At 34.5% G+C, this 21,523-nt stretch overlaps 1 protein-coding gene across 2 annotated transcripts; it reads left to right on the top strand.

The window, feature by feature from the left end:
• Nucleotides 1–18,382: 18,382 nt before the first annotated feature.
• On the top strand, nt 18,383–21,523 carry LOC146958159 (F-box/kelch-repeat protein At3g23880-like). Of its 2 annotated transcripts, none has more exons than XM_085739733.1 (2): nt 18,383–19,777; nt 20,801–21,523. In XM_085739733.1, exon 1 carries the CDS (start codon nt 18,545–18,547, stop codon nt 19,688–19,690), a length of 1,146 nt encoding a protein of 381 aa, XP_085595859.1. In that variant the 5' UTR covers nt 18,383–18,544; the 3' UTR covers nt 19,691–19,777; nt 20,801–21,523. The 2 variants fall into 2 exon arrangements, with proteins under 2 accessions (XP_085595859.1, XP_085595860.1); XM_085739734.1 differs by having other exon boundaries at nt 18,389–19,777; nt 20,804–21,523.

Genomic DNA, 21,523 nt, shown 5'->3' with positions numbered 1-21,523 from the left:
TCCATTGGAATATAAGAATTATAGGTTGCATGATTCTTGCATTTTTATGAGTAAATTTTGGCATAGTTTTACACTTGTTTAGTTCCTTTTTTCCATGCTTTTATCATGACATTTTGCTTGCATTATTTCACCCTATGCTACTAACATTTTCTTGTTTCATGTTTCATATTTCCCATAAGCATTCTCATGTCATTCCATATCCATCTTATATCTTGCACTTTAAGTTTCAATTCCATACAAAAATTAGAATGTAAATACTTAGGAGTTTTGTAATATTTTCCTTTATGCACTTTTAATTTCTTGGCAAAGAGGCCATAGAATGTATCTAGGGTATGATGTAATATGGACAATGGACTCTAATGATGTACACCGACACAAGCACCGACACATGCACACACATCACTATAATATAGCTAGAATATGCATGTTTAGATGTATGCTTAGGATTGCATGTTTAGATGTATGCCTAGGATTTATACTTAGGAAAAATCAATTTTCCAAAAAATGTGAACAACATCACTCAAATCTTTTTCACAATAAACTTTGGGGTCAAAACCCCATTGATTTTCCTTTTCATTTTCTTAATCAAATTTCAATAAACTTTAATCATACTTTGACTTGTTTTTGCAAATAACTAATCCAACCCCACTCTTTTCTTAATTCTCATGCCCTTGAGGCCTCTTTCTCTCATTCTTCAAAATTCCCATTTTCAAACTTGAAATCAACCAACAAAAACAAAAAACATTTTTGAGAGAGAACTACGGTGGATTTGATCCCTTAAACGGGTACGTAGGCAAGGAACAAAATTCCTTCAATTCAACTAAAACAAAATTCAAACACATTCTTCTCCCTCCAATTCTTCACTTAGAATCCCTTTAGGTCTAACAACATCTTTCAAAATAGCATTTAAAAATAGAGCGCGCGTGTAGAAATTAAAGACGGTTCCTATAGGTTACTATAGTCGTTATGGGTGCCTAACACCTTCCCGTAGCGAAAACAACTCCCGGACCTCGATTCTCAAGGGTTTTGCTTACTTTTTCCCTTCCCAAGAAAAAATAAGATATCACCGGTTTAAAAGGTTCAAACGTAATCAATGTTTGACACCCGAAAACCAAGATAAAACAATATGGACAATGGACTCTAAATATGTACACCGACACTCACACCGACACTAGCACACACCTCAAATGGTTACTTTAGATGTATGCTTAGGTTATGCATGTTTAGATGTATGTTTAGGATTGCATGTTTAGATGTATGGTTAGGTAATTGCATGTTTAGATGTATGCTTAGGTTTTACACTTAGAGAAAATTCCAATTTTCCAAACAAAAAACTTGAACCATCTCACTCAAAAAATTTTCCAATAAACTCTTGGAACACATTCCAAGTGAATTTTTCTCTTTATTTTCTTAATAAAAGCATCAATGAAACTAATTCTAACTTGGACTTGTTTTTGCAAATAACTAATTCCAACTTCACTTTTTCCTTAATCTCATGGCCTTGAGGCCTCTCTCCCTCATCCTTCAAAATTCCAATTTTCAAACTTAAATTCAACCAACAAAAAAAAAACCTTTTTGAAGAAAACTACGATGGATTTGATCCCTTAAAAGGGTACGTAGGCAAGGAGTCAAAATTCCTTCAATTCAAATAAAATAAAAATTCAAACGCTTTCTTCTCCATCCAAGTTCTTCACTTAGTAAACCTTTAGGCATAAATAAACACTTTCAAATAGCATTTAAAAATAAAGCGCGCGCGTAGAAAGTAAAGACGGTTCCTATAGGATACTATAGTCGTTATGGGTGCCTAACACCTTCCCGTAACGAAAACAACTCCCGGACCTCGATTCTCAAGGGTTTTGCTTATTTTTTTCCCTTCCCAAGAAAAAATGAGATATCAAAGGTTCAAAGGTTCAAACGTAATCAATGTTTGACACCCGAAAACCAAGATAAAACACACAAAGATTCCAAGAAGTCTTTTTAAGTGTAAATCAATTCTCTTTCTCTTATCTTTTCAAAGATAAGTTCTTCTTCTTCTTCTGTTTGTTTCACAAACATTCAAACTCCAAACATCTTGTAAAGTCTCATCTAGCTTTAGGGGTACTAAAGTGTTAGTTTGAGCAGAAGGTGAAAAAGTCTAAGTGGGTAACTTAGCAAGAAGAAAAGAAAGTCTCATCTAGCTTTAGAGGTACTAAAGTGTTAGTTTGAGCAAAAGGTGCAAAAGTCTAAGTGGGTAACTTAGCAAGAAGGTGCAAGCCTGCTGAGGCTTAGAGAATACAGTTGATGTAATTGTTCAGGTGAACAAGATTGTAAAGTGCAGGATTTGAGAGGTTATCTCAAACATCATAGTGGAAACTCTCACAAGATTGTGAGGAGTGGACTAACCCACATTGGGGGAACCACTATAAACTTCTGTGTGTTCTTTCTCTTCCCTTTACTCTTTAAATACAGTATACACTAAACACACACAACACAGTTACTTGATTAAATCAGTTTATGCATAATCTGCACAAGAACGTCAGAACGTTCTGAAGTCAGAAAGTTAACTTAACTATTCCAAGTAAACTACTTGAGAATCATTTTTAAGTTGCAGGTTAATTTTTAAAGGGTCACAATTCAAACCCCCCTTTCTTGTGACTGTTTTATCCACTTCAATTGGCATCAGAGCCTGCCTCTATGGTTTGAGCACTTAACAGTGTATGAGGAAAAGATCCAAAAAGAAGTGATGTCAAAGCCTGCAAATCAAAGTGCATGTCACATATGCAACAATGTGGGATTCTTCAAAACTAAATGCCTTCTGAAGAAGAAGATGCAAAGATGGCAATCAGAGATGATTTTGAAGAACAAGAAGAAGTCAACACATGAGTAAAGACAAACACAAGAAGTGAAGAGGTAAAAATTTCTAATCCTTATCTTTTATATAAAGTGTTTAATAATATCTCATATGACTCATGCATTTTATCTTAAAAGTATGAACTTTTAAAATAATAACTTCTCTTGTATAAAGAAAGAAAATGTGAAACTACTAATCTTGAATGATATATATCTTAAAACCATTCAAAAATTGTAGCACTCCCATTTTAAAATTTTTGAGAAACATAAGATCCTCAATGAGCAAAAATTTGTAAGATTTAGAAAAGTCTGAATTTTTGAAACAAAATGTTATTTTGAAAAGGGAAGTAAAATTTTAAAAAAAGGCATATTCAACTTTTTAAAGTCTGTTAAGACCTTTCAAAAGGCTGGTTTAGGATTCATAACCTATCATAAACAAAAGTGAGAAGGTGATTGAAAAATGTTCATTTTGAAAAAGAATTCAAAATTCTGAACCTGTATATTTTTTTATAAAAAGAAACTTGAGAAAAATCCTCATTTCAAAAAGACATTCTATCCTAAATTAGAATGACCTCAAAAGGTTGAGATTGGTAAAATATAGTTTTCTTGTTTCAACAAATCTGATCATCTTAAATCAGAATGTGGTCATAAGAAAGAATCTCTCAAAAAGAGAAACACTAACCTCTAAGGACCCAAAGTAATACGGGTACCAAAAGCTTTACCAATTTGTGATGCAGGAATGTCTTTGATAGATCTCTGGCAAGTGCACCAAATACTATCGTAGTAGTAAAAATATCGATCCCACGAGGACTGTTTTTAACTTCAATAATTCAATTGCGTTATAAAAATAGGATATATAAAAGTTTATTTTGTTTTGCCACTAGGCAGTAGATTTGGTTTGATTTTAAGAAATCAATTAAAAGAATAAGATTTGATTAAGAAAATATGGAGAGAGATGAGATCAGGTCTTCGAATCCTCTATGTTTCCCCTAATTGGTTACAGCACCTATTATTACTAATGATTTTCTAGTTTCACGATAGTTAACAAATTAGCCCTAATCAATCCCTTGAGTTAGGACCCTCTTCTTAAACTACAGCCCCTAATTCCTTAGGTGGTCTAATAATCCTTGAAGGTTTTATGAACGTTAACCTAATATCACTAACAAACGATTATCTATTCCTAGACTAACCATGTTTATCAGAACAATTCAATTAGGTCTAAGTCGAAAGCTATGGTCAGTAGTCATTCGATCTCACAAAATCATGTTTATATTTGATCAGGATATAAAAAGCATTAAGAACAATTGAATTGAATAAAGACTAGAAATTCATTAATAAACAATAGAGTTTCACAGCAACATATGATCAATTAGGGTTACATAGGTTCATCTCCGACCTAATCTCTAAGAGATTTAGCTACTCATAATTGAGTTTACAAATAGCATAATCAATGGAAGAATTAAAACATACATAAACTGGGTTAGAGATGATGAAATCCTCTCCGCTGCAGCCTTCTGGGTGTTAAAATCGCACTTTAGCTCTCCAAAATCGTAATCCTTATGTTTGAGAGTAAGTTGGGCTTAAATAGGCAACTTCTGGATCGCCCATAATCGCATTGCGATTTGCAAATCGTACCACGATGGCTTCTTTGAACCCTAATTTCCTTAAAAGCCCTTCTTGAAATTGTATCACGATTGGCTGGATCGTATTACGATCCAGCTTCTTCAAAAACATGCTCTCTGACTTCAAGAAATCTCATTGCGATTAGAGAATCGCAGTACGATTGGCTTCAATCCAGTTCTTCCAAATTTGTTGCTTTTAACTGCTCCTGGACACTTAATGTTGCTTAGAACTCTATCAAAATGTCAAAATAAGTCCTAAAAATTACGTAATGACAGCATGTCATCACAACCCCAAACTTAAACCATTCCTTGTCCTCAAGGAATTTGCTTGCAACAGTGACAAACGACAGTAAAATAACAGTTACCTGACAAAACGATAGTACCCAAAAGTTCATTCTCCTTCTAGCTAAAGATGAGCTAGTCTGACTTGTTCGCATCCACCAATTCACAACTCCTCGCATCAATTTGAAATAGGGTTCTACCAGTCGACATGCAGGTCTACATATTACCATACGCTTGAAAAGTTTCTAAATATCAATCAAAGTCAATATCATTACACACTTTTGAGGTCTTCAGGGTTATAACGGGGCTTAGGTGAAAGGTGGGATATATTTGGATAAGTAGGCTACACAAAATTTGAGTTAGGTATTCCTACGAAAGTTAAAGTACAAAATTCAATCCATCATTTATTCACCTTATGAAACAACAATCAATGTAAAGGTACTAGAGAATATTTATAACAGTAGGGACAATCGAGTTTGAAGTTACTCGGATTTTCAATGTGTTTTGTCCCTTTCTTGTCATCATTTCATTTTTTTTTTGATACACCGTATTTTTGTGTATATTTTGCATGACAATTTCTTTTTCTTTCATTTTTGTTCTCTTATTCTCTAGTACCCCCACCCCAAACTTAATTGGTTGCAAATTCCAATAGCAACCCCAAACTTAATCTTTAGCAACATCCTACAATGCCTTAACTCAGAAAATACATTAAGGGACAAGTCCTAAAGGTCTCTAGGCTTGTAATGTAGTTTGTCACCAAACAAAAAGTTCTAATCCTACCGGCTCAAATTGGCTAAGAAATGGATAATATATAACAATTAAAATCAGGGTAGGCTTCAAAAAGGCTCACAGGACCAAGCACTTTTGCCTCAGTGTGCATATGACAAAGACCAATCAATAATAGAGAAACAATGCAAGTTCTAGAAATGTAGTTGCATGGAAAACTAATCTAAATATAAGTAAATTGAAAAACAAGATTTGGCAATGAACCTTATGGCTGAGATTTCTGGGAGTATGTGACTACCTAGCAACGCCGTACACTTCGCCTTTGAATCAAGTCACCCCTCCTTTAGAACTTTTGGAATACCGTTTCATCAAACAACTGTTACTAAACTGGAATAGGTCACATGAAACAAAACAAATTCATTAATAATAAACAAGTGCAGGAGCAATTACAATAGGGAAATAAGTTCAATGGACTTCGACATTAAAAAGAAAATAAAGAAAATACATCAAAAGAAAAATAACTGAAAATAAAATACAAAGCAGAAAATGCTAATCCATCAGTAGATCAGCCCATGTTCACATCATCATCCGAGTGTCCAGCCCCTGGTGTCCTCAATCCCTCAAAGATGCCATCCCCTTGATCTTGCTCGGTGGCATTGAAATCATCAATGATTTCCCTCCTCATGCGCATATCATACTCCTCCTGATGTGTAAAATATTGCTCCATGCGCTCACGGGAGCCTCCAAACCTCTCATAGGACCCACTAATCGGACCCATATTCAATTGAGCCTCCGCAGCAAACGCAGCTGAGAACCTAGGACAGTTCACCCACAGCTGGTCCGAAGTCTCCGTCATACCAAATCTCTCCCTCCTCAGTTTCTCAACCCAACACTCCTCCGGCGGTTGAACATTCAGCCATTCATTAAGGGCTTCAGGGCTGAAATCAATTATCTTTCCCCGAACAAAAGATTGAAAGGGTGTATCGGAAACCCGTGCATTTGCAAAGAATTCGACGATCACGGTTTTGTTGTTCGCTTCACCGATCATCTCATTCAACTTCGTCCACCCTCTCCTTCGTAATTCAGCCTCAAAGAATGGATACTTAACGAGCCTTGTGAAGTCAAACTTTCTCTCCCCCACAACTTCAAAACTTTTCATGGATTGGTGGAACTCTTGGGTTTGGTCATTGATGAAATGAATGGCGTTTTCGGGTGGTTCGGATGTGGCACGAGGGCGTTTGGCTTTGCTTGTGGATGGCTTGGGGTTGGTGGCTTTCTTTGAACGGGTGTTTCGTGGGTTGGAGGCCATTTGTGGTTAAGGAAGATGGTGAAAGGAAAGTTTTGTGAAGTTTGGGAAAATTGTGAAGGACTGTGAATGATAATGGTTTGGATTGATGAATTTGTGGTTGGATTGTGGTTTGATGATGTTTAGGAAGTGATAAAGTAGATGAAGATGGAAGAAATTCGTGAATGGGAAGTCTAGGGAAAGTTTGGTAAAGAAAAGTAGGAAGAATGGAATGAAAATGATGATGAACAGTGAGGTTTTTATAGGCTGAGGAGGAAAATCGCGCCGCGGCTAATATCAGGCGTGCCGCGATTTCCTCAAAACAGGGAGTTTGGTTCTTTGCTTCCTCAGGCCAAAATTTTTGTTTTCTTGAAAAATGCTTGAGTTCCTTTAATTTCTGAAAAACTTTTGAGGAGAGAATCATGCAAGACATCAGTACCTTGCATGATTTTCTTGGCAGGAGGTATACTTGAACAAATTTTTAGACTTTCCTGCCTTGTATTAAAAGAAAAGAAAAATATTTTTGTGTTTTTGTTTTTGAAAGCAATAAAATCATACCTGAAAAATAAATAGTGGGTTGCCTCCCACCAAGCGCTTTCTTTTACGTCATTGAGCTTGACGTTTCAACCACTGTTAGGGTGGCAAATATGTCAAAAAGAACACATCATCCTTCTTCTTCCTCTTGTTTGGTAGGAATTCCATGAATTTGTAACAAAGAAGTAGACGCTCCCATGCACTCACAGTTAAACCTTTGGAATTTAAGCTCTCCCACCTTAGAGAAGGACATGCATCCATTTGCACACGAGTGATTTCCTTAACCCCTGTTTGTTCAGACTTCGGGAAAATGTCAGCACTCCTCACTTTTGGATTTTCTTCCACCACAACCTTGTGACACTCAATCTCCATCTGAACCAGCTTCCTCTGAGACTCATGTGCTTTCTCAACAAGATCACCACACTGAACATCAAACTTTTCAAATAAAACTTGATTTGACACCAAGAAATCATCTAAAATATTCTGAAGTTGAGTATTGTAATCGATGTTGATCACCTCTTTCTTCCTGTCACCATCACTACTTGGTTGATTCGCCTCATAATGACCACAACTCGAGATTTTGTTGTCCAAAATTTTGATCTTAAAAGATAGCATATATTTTTCATACTGCAACTTAGCAATCTCTTCTGTGTCATAGAGGAGTAATCTGTCTATCATAGCTGCAAAACTTGGATAAACTTTTCAGTAGCACAGTACAATGAGAAGAAAACAAAGAGCATAATATTTTTTTTTATCAATATATATACAAAAATATAAAAGACAGAAATCCTAAATAATAACGTAATTGCCTTGTTGAAATAATTCAACAGTCCCCGGCAACGGCGACAAAAACTTGATAGATCTCTGGCAAGTGCACCAAATACTATCGAAGTAGTAAAAATATCGATCCCACGAGGACTGTTTTTAACTTCAATAATTCAATTGCGTTATAAAAATAGGATATATAAAAGTTTATTTTGTTTTGCCACTAGGCAGTAGATTTGGTTTGATTTTAAGAAATCAATTAAAAGAATAAGATTTGATTAAGAAAATATGGAGAGAGATGAGATCAGGTCTTCGAATCCTCTATGTTTCCCCTAATTGGTTACAGCACCTATTATTACTAATGATTTTCTAGTTTCACGATAGTTAACAAATTAGCCCTAATCAATCCCTTGAGTTAGGACCCTCTTCTTAAACTACAGCCCCTAATTCCTTAGGTGGTCTAATAATCCTTGAAGGTTTTATGAACGTTAACCTAATATCACTAACAAACGATTATCTATTCCTAGACTAACCATGTTTATCAGAACAATTCAATTAGGTCTAAGTCGAAAGCTATGGTCAGTAGTCATTCGATCTCACAAAATCATGTTTATATTTGATCAGGATATAAAAAGCATTAAGAACAATTGAATTGAATAAAGACTAGAAATTCATTAATAAACAATAGAGTTTCACAGCAACATATGATCAATTAGGGTTACATAGGTTCATCTCCGACCTAATCTCTAAGAGATTTAGCTACTCATAATTGAGTTTACAAATAGCATAATCAATGGAAGAATTAAAACATACATAAACTGGGTTAGAGATGATGAAATCCTCTCCGCTGCAGCCTTCTGGGTGTTAAAATCGCACTTTAGCTCTCCAAAATCGTAATCCTTATGTTTGAGAGTAAGTTGGGCTTAAATAGGCAACTTCTGGATCGCCCATAATCGCATTGCGATTTGCAAATCGTACCATGATGGCTTCTTTGAACCCTAATTTCCTTAAAAGCCCTTCTTAAAATCGTATCACGATTGGCTGGATCGTATTACGATCCAGCTTCTTCAAAAACATGCTCTCTGACTTCAAGAAATTGCATTGCGATTAGAGAATCGCAGTATGATTGACTTCAATCCAGTTCTTCCAAATTTGTTGCTTTTAACTGCTCCTGGACACTTAATGTTGCTTAGAACTCTATCAAAATGTCAAAATAAGTCCTAAAAATTACGTAATGACAGCATGTCATCAGTCTTCTAAATTTCTAGGAAAAGCTTGATTCATTTACAAATTATGTTCAAGAAATATGTGGAGATAAAAATGATGAAGATTCTGAAACTTCTCAAGATGGTGCTGAGTTGTTCTAGAACAATGGAACAATTTAAAATGAGTTCAAGTCAAAAAACCAAAACTTCATTTACTTGCACACCTCTAAGAAGCTATCATTTGTCATCACCTAAACATGAACCACAACCTATCCTAGAATACACCAAACCTGATCATGATTCCACAAATCTTAAAGATGTCCCTAAAATCTTCCATAACATAATTAGGCACACTTTACTCCCTAGATGTGGAACCTTTGATGCTGATACTAATTTATGTATCATCTCATGATCAAAACAAAACTCAACCTCTGCTTCATAATCCTTCAATACATGATTGATTCATGTTTGGCTGTAAAAAAAAAAGTTGTTGAGTTGCCATATGGGATCCATATGACTCCCATCTTTAAGGCTGCACAAGTATCCCTAGAAGGTGAAGAAAGTAAATACACCTTCATGAGATTCACAACCAAAACCTTAGGACAACTTCACATCACCACTTCAAACATGCCAACTCCTCCAACATCAGGAACATCTGGATCTGTGAAAAGATATGCAGATCAGAAAGTTTAGAAAATTAGGAAGAAAAGAAGAGAAGGTTAGAAACCTATCCAGCATACAGAAGTAAGAAGGAGATGGATCTCCTGAAAGTATGGAAGATGATGAAGCTCATTCTTCTCCAGCCTTAGAGCTGTTTCAACAAGTTGCTGAGCTTGCAAGAAAAGCAGTTCAGAATGTTACTGGTGAGAATGAATAATAGCTTCAGAAGGAAGATGAAGTTGTTGAAGAAAAAATTGTGCAAGATGAAGTTGTCACTCAAATGGAAGATGATGAAATACCTCAAGAGGCTCATATGGCTACTTCAATCACAGAAGATGATACTCAAAAAGTTGATGATGTATCTCTTTAGAAGAAAGATGAGATTGCTGTAGCAACTCCAGTGAATGCTGCTGAAGAAGAACATCAGAAGGTTGACACACCTCAGAATGTTGAAGAAAACCCTTCTGACAAGATCAGAAAGTTGAAGAAAATATTGAGCAAGCTTCTCACAAAGTTGATAAAGACACTCAGGAATTTACAGAAATCTTGGCTTCACAAATAATGAGTCAAGGAAATGCTCAAGTACAAAAAGATGAGCACATGGAATTTTCATCTGGTTTTGATCTCAACATAGAAGATCTAAACTCTGAATTCAACACAAATGTGTTTCAAGATGCTTAGGAAACAGTTCAGATTGTTCAAGAAACATCTAAAACTCAAGATCAGAATGTTCAAGTGTTTGCAGATCAGAATGTTTAGAAAAATGCTCCTGATGCTGAAACTACTGAATCTAAAAGGTTGAAAGCTTCAAAGTTTATTCCTCTGCTTTCAAGCAAGGTAGAAATAATTGACTTGGAGAAAATTGGTCAACAAAAGTTATTACTCAAAGCAGATTCAATAACTTTGGAAGATTAGAGAATGTTGGATCAAACAACAAGGAGAAATACAAGTCCTCCAATATCAAATTTCTACCTAAGATTCTAAAACAATCTCTGCATTCACTCACTACAATGAGTGGAAGTATTTGAGAATGTCATTAATGTTGATTAGGTATCATATATCATGTTCTCAACATATTGTCTTTCAATCTTAACCACATGATTCTGCAATATATGATTGAAGAACAAGAAGACTTCTCATATTCTATATGAATTGGCTTTCACACTCACATTCAAGCATTTTAAGATGTCTCTGAAAAAGTTAAGTGTATGAGAAAGATTATTAAATCTTTAACATAAAGAATTTGACAACAATGAGGATCATCCAATAATTGATCAAGACATCCCTGAAGAAACCTTCCAAGAAGTTGCAGACACTGCTAAGGAAGTTGTTCAGAAAGTTGATGAAACTTGGAATGTTGAAGAACTTCAAAAGGAAGTTGATGTTGTTGAGAATGAAAGTCAGCAAGTTGAAGCAATGCCTCAAATATTGAGATTGCAACCAATAAGGTTCAGGAAGCTGATGCAACTACTGAAACATGAATTCAGAAAAGTTGATGCAGCTACTAAAAAATGGAACTCAGAAAGTTGATGAAGTTCCAGCATAACAACTTCAGAAGGTTAATGAAATTGAAGAAGCTCCTGAAAAATACCTCAGAAATCTAACAAAGCTGGAAGCCTTTATTGGAGAAGGATCCTTTAAATCTTCTACTGCTGAAACAATTTCAAAATCTGAAGTGAGGTTACAAACATCATGAGTGAACTCCAGTTTGATGAAGAAGAAATTGTTCTAGAATCTGATATGGGAAATGATCCTGTGTCATTAAAAGATCAAGATATGCATGATGTTGCTAAAGCTCTAGCCACACACATGCTTAGTGAAAAACACTACCACAAAGGAATCTGATGAGGATGAGCTAGCTGGAAATCAAGCTGATTTTGATCTGAATATGGAGGAATTCAGCTCAGACTTCAATGCAAGTGTCTTTAAGGATTCTCATATGGAAAATGATGGAACAGTTCCTTCAACACAAGTTCAGAATGTTCAAAGAAACATTCTTCATGAACAAAGCATTCCATCTGTTGATCATATGTCGGCAGATCCTGAAACATCTGGATATGTTAAAAGACACTCATATCAGAAAGATGGAAAGACTAAGAAGAAGAGAAAGGTACTGATGATTAAACTGCTTCAGAAGGTTATGCTTATTGATGCTTGGACTTCTCCATCCATATGAGAAAGTATTTCAAAGAAAGAGAAACATGCTCTATTCATTGAATCTCAAAGTGAGGGACATCATCCTATAAGGTACACATTTATTTGCACTATAATAAATATGATGATTGAATGCATCAAATTATGTCATGTTTAATATGTGCTTATATCAAATGTTTAACTCTAAAGACAATAAATTTTTCCACTCTTTGTTTATACTCCTTTCATGATGGTATTATACTCATTTGCAACTGCACAAGTCATAACTGATGATTAAAATCATTGCATGATGTCTTATGCTTTAACAAGATATATTAAGGGTGCATTTAAAATGAATTAGTGTTCTTATAATTGAACAAGGGGTTGCTTTTGTTATGTATAAATTCATGCATAATATTCTCTCATTGTTTGCCCCAAATCCCTTCTTAATTATCATGTTAAATGTGTAACATCATTTTGTGAATACTTATTTCTTCACATTTGAAATAAATGATTCTTATGCATCTCTATCCGAGTTATTGACATGAGATGCAAACTAAATCATCATTGTTGTTAAATAATTCATAGGAAGATTTATGTTTGATCATAAATGTTGAATCATGATTGTTCATTGATATGAAGCATAAAAAAATGTCTTAATTTATCAAACTTTAGAATAATCTGAAACGTGAAGATATTAACTTAATTTTGATATGGTTTATGAAAATATCATTCCTCAAACATGATTTTAAATGAATCCTATGTTTGACTTTATCATTAGAAGATTTTTATATACCTGATCTTCATTTTGATGTTGTGTGTGATCTTGTTATAATCTTCAAAAATTGCTCTAAGTTTTGCATATTTTGTTCTTAAACTTATATTGGCCTTGCTTTGAGCATAAAAATTTGTTTTAAGCATTGTTGAATAATTATCTTACTTTAATTGCAAAAATTAAAGACAAAGATAGAGTTGTAAACATCAATGGCATATCAATATGTGTTTGTGCATAAATTTGCTGCATATACTTGATTGTAAACAAGTGTGTTTTCCACAAATTGTGTCAAAAATTGTTGCTTGTAATTGATTTCTTTTAAAGAAACTATCTTGCATCAAATGATACTTTGAAGCATTTCATCTTTTAAAAAACTCAGCAATATTTTTCAACATGGGAATATTGTAAAGAGAGAAAGATCTTTTCTAAACTCTGATTTCACCGCTTCCATAAATACTTCATTTTCTCTCAATTTCAAAAATTGTTGAAAAAGATCAATTGATCTTTTCTCTTTTAAAGACTCAATTTAGATTAGATAATCATCTTCTAAATTATGAGCATGACTTTGTCAAAATGAAAAACTTATCTGCTATGACAATAAGTAAAAGAATTTTCTTAGAAAATCAAAAGATTTGAAATGTAATAGGATATTCATCTCTAAAACTTAGGGGGAGTTTTCTATACTTGAAAATATCAATCTTTTCGAAAACATTGAAACCAAGGATAAAAACATTTTCTCAATTTTTGAGAAAAATATCTCATATTTTGAATATGTTGAAATTGTTGCATATGTTATCATTTTTCATGTCTTGTTTACACAACTGATTGAAATAATGATTGATAATGATTCTTGCATTGTGTTTTAATTAAACCATGAGTTTAATATATGAATGCACTTGTGAATTACATGCAATTTCTTGTGATTCTTACCTTCCAAAATTATGTCACTTTTCCTTCATATCACCCCTACTACTTTTTAATAGATGACAAAAGGGGGAGAGATATATATGATGGGAGAAAAACCTAGGATGGGGAGACATATGTATTATGGGAGAGAAAAATCTAAAATGGATTTAATTAATGAAGAATGTTATAAATTAACCTTTTCCATATGTTGAGGGGGAGTTTAATTAGTTTGATAAGAATTAAACTCTTGCATGTGTTTAGGGAGAGTTTAATTGCATATCCATGAACATTCTTACATTTATTATTATATCCATCATAAAACTTAAGATTTATTCAAAAGGTTTGTCATCATCAAAAAGGGGGAGATTGTTGAAGCAAAAATCTTTTTGATGAATGTTTTAATGATAACAAACCTCGTGGAATAAATGATAAGTTTTATGAATGGTGATCTACTGATGTTTGCACTTGAGTTTTTGTTAAAAGAACAGGAATCACATAAATGGATAAGCTAGAAGCGCCACCCACGTTGATAAGTGCATCATATCTACTCAACAATGAAAGAATGAGTATATCATCAGTTGAAACAACAAGATCATATCTCCATGAAGATTCATAGCTCAAGAATCATGATGGAAGAACTTGAATCATGATGGAAGAACTTACATCACAAGCTACACAAGAATGTGCTTGAAGTTATGTGACAAAACTCACATTGAGTTTTGTGCTATATGATTTGACGATCCTCCATGGGTAAACAAGATAAAAGGAAATATGCATACAAGTTAGGAAGATTCTCAGAACCTCCTTAAAGTATCACACTTCCAAAGCTTCTAAGGATAAGAAGTTCAAAGTTCAAAATATTCATATGAATAGAGTTCAGAATGTTCATATGAATGGAGTTCATAATGATCATGAACATAAACCAGAATAATTCCAGAAATCATAAAGGATTATTTCATGGATAAACAAGAATATTTAAAGTCATCGGTTACAAGCGATATTGAACTAGATGCAAAGAAATATTCTGTTGGACTTCAAAGAAAGAATCATATTGTTTGTCGAAACAAATGATATCTCCTTTATATGCTTCAAGAAGTTTTTGAAGGGAATAAAGAAACAACCTTCATAAAGTTCAAAGTGTTGAAGAACATTAGTATGTTTATGAACATCAGAAAGTTCAGCACAAAGTACAACCGTCATAAAGGAAGGAACCCAGAAGAAACATTCTGAAGTTCATATGTATGAACCCAGAAGGTGTTCAGAAGGTTGTTTAGAAGGTTGCTCAGAAGGTTCATTAGAGCAAACCCATAAATCAATATCCACACCAAGAACATGCAAGAACAGATGTGACATGAACATATCTTATGCATACAATGATTTTGACTTTGGATCAAGAAATCATTAAAGGCATCTATGGTGATTAAAGGATTAATGGACTTTGATTAATTTGTTGGTATTTAACTTGTGCTCCTGAGTGGTTAATTAAGACAGGAACAAGTTTCAATTTATACCAAGAAACAAAGAATCAAAGAACATAAAGACTTCAGAACTCAGTCAGAGTTCAGAAAGTTAAAAAGAGTTCAGAAGATTGGACAGAGTTCAGAAGGTTGTTCATGATGAACATCAAGAACCAAGCCCAGAAATTCATGAACCAAATGAAGAACATGCAAGGTTCACATGACTTAAATAAAGGCCCAGTAAAGTACATTGACTAAGATCAATCAAGGAATAAAGGCATTTATTTGATTAAAGTCAAAAAGGGCATCTTCAATGTTCATTCAAGACTATGAACATTTGAAGTACAAAACAATAGGAATATTCCATTAAGAATATGATCCTAGATGTTTTCCATGCTGCACTTCATCAATGTTTCACTATTAGGATTTGATTACATCAAATAAGAGTCTTACAAATCATCCTAAGTGAAACAAAAGGAACATTCTGAAGTCTCCTGAGTTCAGAAAGTTCGATCCTGCTCCATGCTTTTTCTGACATGAACAGTACAGTAGTTGGAAAGTGAAAAGCAAATCCAAAAGCAAGATCAAGTCTGATTCAACAGGATTTCGACACATAAGGGAGTTGGTACTGTACAAAGCAAACCAAATCCCCTAAAGCATGGAATGAAAGTGACAGCTCCACTTTATGAGATCCTGCACTTGTTTCAAGACAGATTTCAAAGAAGATCTGATCCATAAACATTCTGAAGTCGTACAAGGACAATCTTCAAAGTACAACCCAGAAATTCATGTGATATTCATCTGCAACAGCCCAGATACATATCTGACCGTCCATTCACATGAACCCAGATGAAGATCATGATGAACACAACAACATTCTGAAGTATTCTCAAGAACACAACAACATTCTGAAGTATTCTCAAGAACACAACAACATTCTGAAGTATATCAGTTTTGCCCAGAATTCAAGTATAAGTTGGTGGGTCCCAGGACACGTGGCACAAGACCAGTGGACACTCTCCAACGGCTACAAAGGTTCAAGAAACTCTATAAATAGAGATCAAGGCCTCAGCATAACATGCACTATTGCAAAGCAACAAGAAAAACAACATGAACATTGTTGTGAAGCTTTAAGCAAAAAAATTGATCATCAAAAAAAATTCCAAAAAGTCTTTTTAAGTGTAAATCAATTCTCTTTCTCTTATCTTTTCAAAGATAAGTTCTTCTTCTTCTTCTGTTTGTTTCACAAACATTCAAACTCCAAACATCTTGTAAAGTCTCATCTAGCTTTAGGGGTACTAAAGTGTTAGTTTGAGCAGAAGGTGCAAAAGTCTAAGTGGGTAACTTAGCAAGAAGAAAAGAAAGTCTCATCTAGCTTTAGAGGTACTAAAGTGTTAGTTTGAGCAAAACGTGCAAAAGTCTAAGTGGGTAACTTAGCAAGAAGGTGCAAGCCTGCTGAGGCTTAGAGAATACAGTTGATGTAATTGTTCAGGTGAACAAGATTGTAAAGTGCAGGATTTGAGAGGTTATCTCAAACATCATAGTGGAAACTCTCACAAGATTGTGAGGAGTGGACTAACCCACATTGGGGGAACCACTATAAACTTCTGTGTGTTCTTTCTCTTCCCTTTACTCTTTAAATACAGTATACACTAAACACACACAACACAGTTACTTGATTAAATCAGTTTATGCATAATCTGCACAAGAACGTCGGAACGTTCTGAAGTCAGAAAGTTAACTTAACTATTCCAAGTAAACTACTTGAGAATCATTTTTAAGTTGCAGGTTAATTTTTAAAGGGTCACAATTCAAACCCCCCTTTCTTGTGACTGTTTTATCCACTTCAATTAGAACTAGCATGGTAGGCACACCTAAGATGGACAAAGTTGTGTTTCCAAACTGAACAAGATGGATAAACTTTGGTTGCTCAAGTGTGCCATTTGCATGCTTTTGCTCTTCTTAAAAATATAGAACAAAATGTTTGTGCTTTTTACAAGGACACGAGCAAATTCGTAGGTGATTTGAAACAAAAATTGATGATTACACAAAGGAATAAAGAGAAAAAGATACAGTGCAGCATGTCACTACTTAGGTGTATTTGGAGGACGAGTGTAAATTGTTGAGTCAATTTCTCTAACTCAAACATTTTCTCTTTATCCCTTTGTATAATCACCAATTCTTGTTTCAAAGCATCGATGAGTTTTTGTTGTTGTGAGATGTTGCACTGTTCATCAGAAGCATGGACATGTTGCACTATTTTCTTTTTCTGTTGTGGTGACATGCTGCATTGTATCTTTTAGAAAAGCAAAAGCACCTAAGTGGCACACTTTAAATTCCTTCGTCTTACTTATCTTACTCAGTTAGGAAAAATGAACTATGTCCATCTCAAGTAAATCCATCGTGGTAAGTCTAAATTTTCAATCCATATGGACTCTAGACTTCCAACATTATTACCTTGATAATCTTGAAGAACTTAATTACAATGTGGGTAGTTATGAACTTTAGAAGGTGCATAAACATAACATTATTTTCTGTCAATGCAATGGGAGTTCCCCCAATTTTGGAATGACAGAAGTAGTTGAGCGAGTTTGCTTCTTCGGTTAAGGTTGGAGGGCGTTCTTATCTTTTAAAGGTCTTTCTTATCTCCCTAAGTTGGTTGGTAGATATTTTGATGATGGGAGTTGATGCAACTGCCAAATATTTTTCATGTCTTCTTTTTAAGCTTAGAAGTATTTCTACGGTCAAAATAGTCTTAATGAAGGCGGGTAAATATATCATGCATAACATACTTACAAATACAAGTCATCAAAGCATAATGATTTAGATAAAATTATATCGGATTTAAACAAATGAAGACAAATATGTATTCTAGTTTTCAAACATCATAGGGTTCTAACATATTAGAACAACTAAAGGCAAGGATGTCTTCAAGCTCTTTTTAGGTTTTGACAATAAAACAAGCTTCATTGATTGATATGCTAAAATAATAAGAGTACAATTAAATTGACTGTGTTGGGACATTCCTCATCCATATTTTAAAAGGCAAATACACAGAGAAATTTCATAAGCTAAAAATTCATTAACAAATCAAACCGATAATCGTAACAATCAAACTAAATTCTTCTCCATATAGTCAATGATCAAGAATAATAAAAGATTCATGGTCTATTTTTTTTTTATAAATTTTTTCAAAATTTTAGTATTCAAAAAACATTAAAACATATCTACAATACAAAGATCTATTTAAAAAAAAAAAAAAACTATAACAAGGTCTAAAATTAGTGAAACAACAACCCAATTGAAATGGACAGACTTAATTACTGACAAGCACGCCCAAACTGCATCAGAAAAATAACTCTCAGATGGCCGATGATGTTAAGACTGCACAACGCAGGATGCGTCTCCGCCGCTACACCGTTTCTACTCTATCGGTTTCCGAATCCACCGCCAACAATCCATTGCCGCTTTTGCCAGACGAAATCATTGTCGAGATCCTCCTCAGACTTCCGGTGAGACCCCTCCTTCAATTTAAGTGCGTTTGTAAATCTTGGAAAACCACAATCTCTCATCCCCAATTCGTGAAGAACCAACTTCAAATCTCAACTGCATATCCACAATTGGTCTCTTCCAATAATATAGATCGTGGAATCGTATTTTACTACCCTGTGGAGCCATTGTTTGAAAACCCATCAACCCCTATTCAACCCGTTAAAGTCAGCAATTGCAGTATCATAGGTTCATGCAACGGGTTGTTGTGTCTTTATAATATCGATCAATTTTGTGTCAAATTGTGGAATCCCTCTGTCAACTTGATATCCAAAACATCTCCAACCTTTAATGGATATGGACATGATGGGTTTATCACACATCATGCTTTTGGCTTTGATCAACTTAATGACAAGTACAAGGTACTACTTGCTTTGCAAAATAAGCATACTTATAGTAAAAAAATTACCCTACTTTATACATTTGGTGAAAATTCTTGGAAAAAGATTCAAAATTGCGCGTGTGATCCTATTTCATGGTTAGGGAAATATGTGAGTGGCACTTTGAATTGGGTTAATAAAGATGGTGTTAATTCTAGTGAAAGGATGGTTCTATCTTTTGATCTTGAGAAGGAGACTTATAGCCAAGTGTTGCTGCCTCAACAAGATGCTGACAATGTCTGCAATCATGACTTGTATGTTTTGAGGAACTGTCTTTGCGTGTGTTTCAATCACTCTAAGGAAACTCATTGGGGTGTATGGATGATGAAAGAGTATGGAGTTGCTAAGTCATGGACTAAGTTGATGATCATCCCTCATAAGAAGTTAACTAGGAATTGTCCAAGGCGGTTTCATATTGATCCCTTGTTTGTTTCAGAAAATGGTGCTGTTCTGGTGAGAACTAGGCGTAGACTTGTCCTGTATAACTTAAACAATGGCAGGTTGAGTTATCCTAAAATTTCCGACAAACTTGGGTGGGACATATATATGAACCACCAGAGTCTGGTATCGCCTCTGTGGTAAATCACAATTGTCGAGTCTTCCGAATCTTGCTTACGTGACTTCTGAATAAAGAAACTCTATCTTTTGCTCTAGATCTCGGAATATGTGGTGAGTTGTTTCGCTGAAGCCTCATTTTTTCCATCTCTTGTATTGCTATTTATTGGTGCGTTGAGGACGTAGTTAATGTTTGGGGTCATATTTTTCTTTATTGTATTCAGGAAGTATGTTTATGTTATGATGTAAGACTTTATGATATTTGTTGTGATTTTACATGCAAAAACAGTGGAGTCACAATTTGCATTTACACTTGCAAGAGTAATTTGTCTGTCGAAGTATGCCTTTCTTATTACGATTACAAATCATCAACATCACAATCGTTTTGTTGAAAAAAATGAAATCTTTCTGTGTTGATCACAATGAAAATGGATGATGTGTTTGAAAAAAGTATAACATAATTATTTTCTTCTTTAACGGGTTGATATTATTTAGAGGGGTAACCTTGGCGCAATTGGTAAAGTTGTTGTCATGTGACTGAAAGGTCACAGGTTCAAGTCCTGGAAACAGCCTACCCTGTAAAAACAGGGTAAGGTTGCGTACAATACACCAAAAATGGTTGGACCCCTTCCCAGACCCGACGTATGCAAGAGCTTTAGTGCACCGGGTTGCCCTTTTTTAACAGGTTGATATTATTTAGTGCTAAGATGCTGGTTTTTGTTTATTTAGCATCAAGTAGAGAAGTTAACAAAGCTACTACCAGTCCTATCTATGTAGTATGGATTGCTATGGCATCATCATATTTTTACTCGGTAGTTAGTACTTACTCTGAATCGATATTTGATTCCCAATTTACAAAGTTCCTTAGCATTCAATTCAATAAGAGGATATACATTAGGCGTGTGATAGTCTCTGCAAGCAGTCTTGATTTTCATGCTTAACCAGTGTTTTCCCATGATAAAAGAAATATTAGTTTTTTATAATGCAAATAATGTTATGTTTGATTATTCTTGGATTTTAGGCAAACCTGGTTTGGATCTACATGTTTGTGTTTACCAAGAGAGTCTAATATCACCATTATGGTAAATCAAATTTGTGGAGTCTTCCAAGTTTTTCTTACATGACTTCTGATTATAGCAGGTCTCTCTGTCTTTTGCTTCAAAACATTTGGGATCAACTCTAATAACATCGAACATGTGGTGTGATCAGTTGATTTGGTGAAGCCTCACCTCACCTCTGTCGTCTCATGTAAGGTTATTATCATCACTATCATTGATAGCTCAATTAAAGTCGGTTATTTGTACGAATTCAACTGATATTTGGAGTGATCTTTTTCCTATTCTAGGAAGAAAGCGTTTTTATTTTATGGTGAAAGATATTCAATCCACACTCAAATATAATCAACACATAAACAATTGCACTACTTCAAAATATTTAGTTGAAATTGGTTAAAAGTAAATATCAAGAATTTTGATTATTCACTATCTCAGAGTGTAGTATAGTCCTATGATATGTCTAGGGGACCAAAAGTGAATTAACTATGCAGCATAACAAGGATAAATATCGATGGATGGTTTAAAACTTGCAATGGGAAATTCGAGTAGGGGGAGGAAAATCACCTTGATCATAATATGATTGACAACCGGATCAACATGTGATGCATTTGAGCTGCAATGCTCGAATTTCGGCCCAGTTGGCCGAAAATGAATAGGTAAATGATATTTGAAATTAAAAGTCATTTGAAAAGAGTTTCAGATATTATTCCGATCGAAGGTTGTAATTTGTTTTAAATTGAACAGTCTATGTAAAATTTCATGCATCACGATGAGAAAGAGAAAGGTCAAAAGCTTCATGAGTTCA

Source organism: Medicago sativa, chromosome 1 (genome assembly GCF_051527215.1).
Source record: "Medicago sativa cultivar Bolivia chromosome 1, Bolivia_mono, whole genome shotgun sequence".
Lineage (NCBI taxonomy): Eukaryota > Viridiplantae > Streptophyta > Magnoliopsida > Fabales > Fabaceae > Medicago > Medicago sativa.
This window is presented reverse-complemented; position numbering and strand designations above follow the sequence as displayed.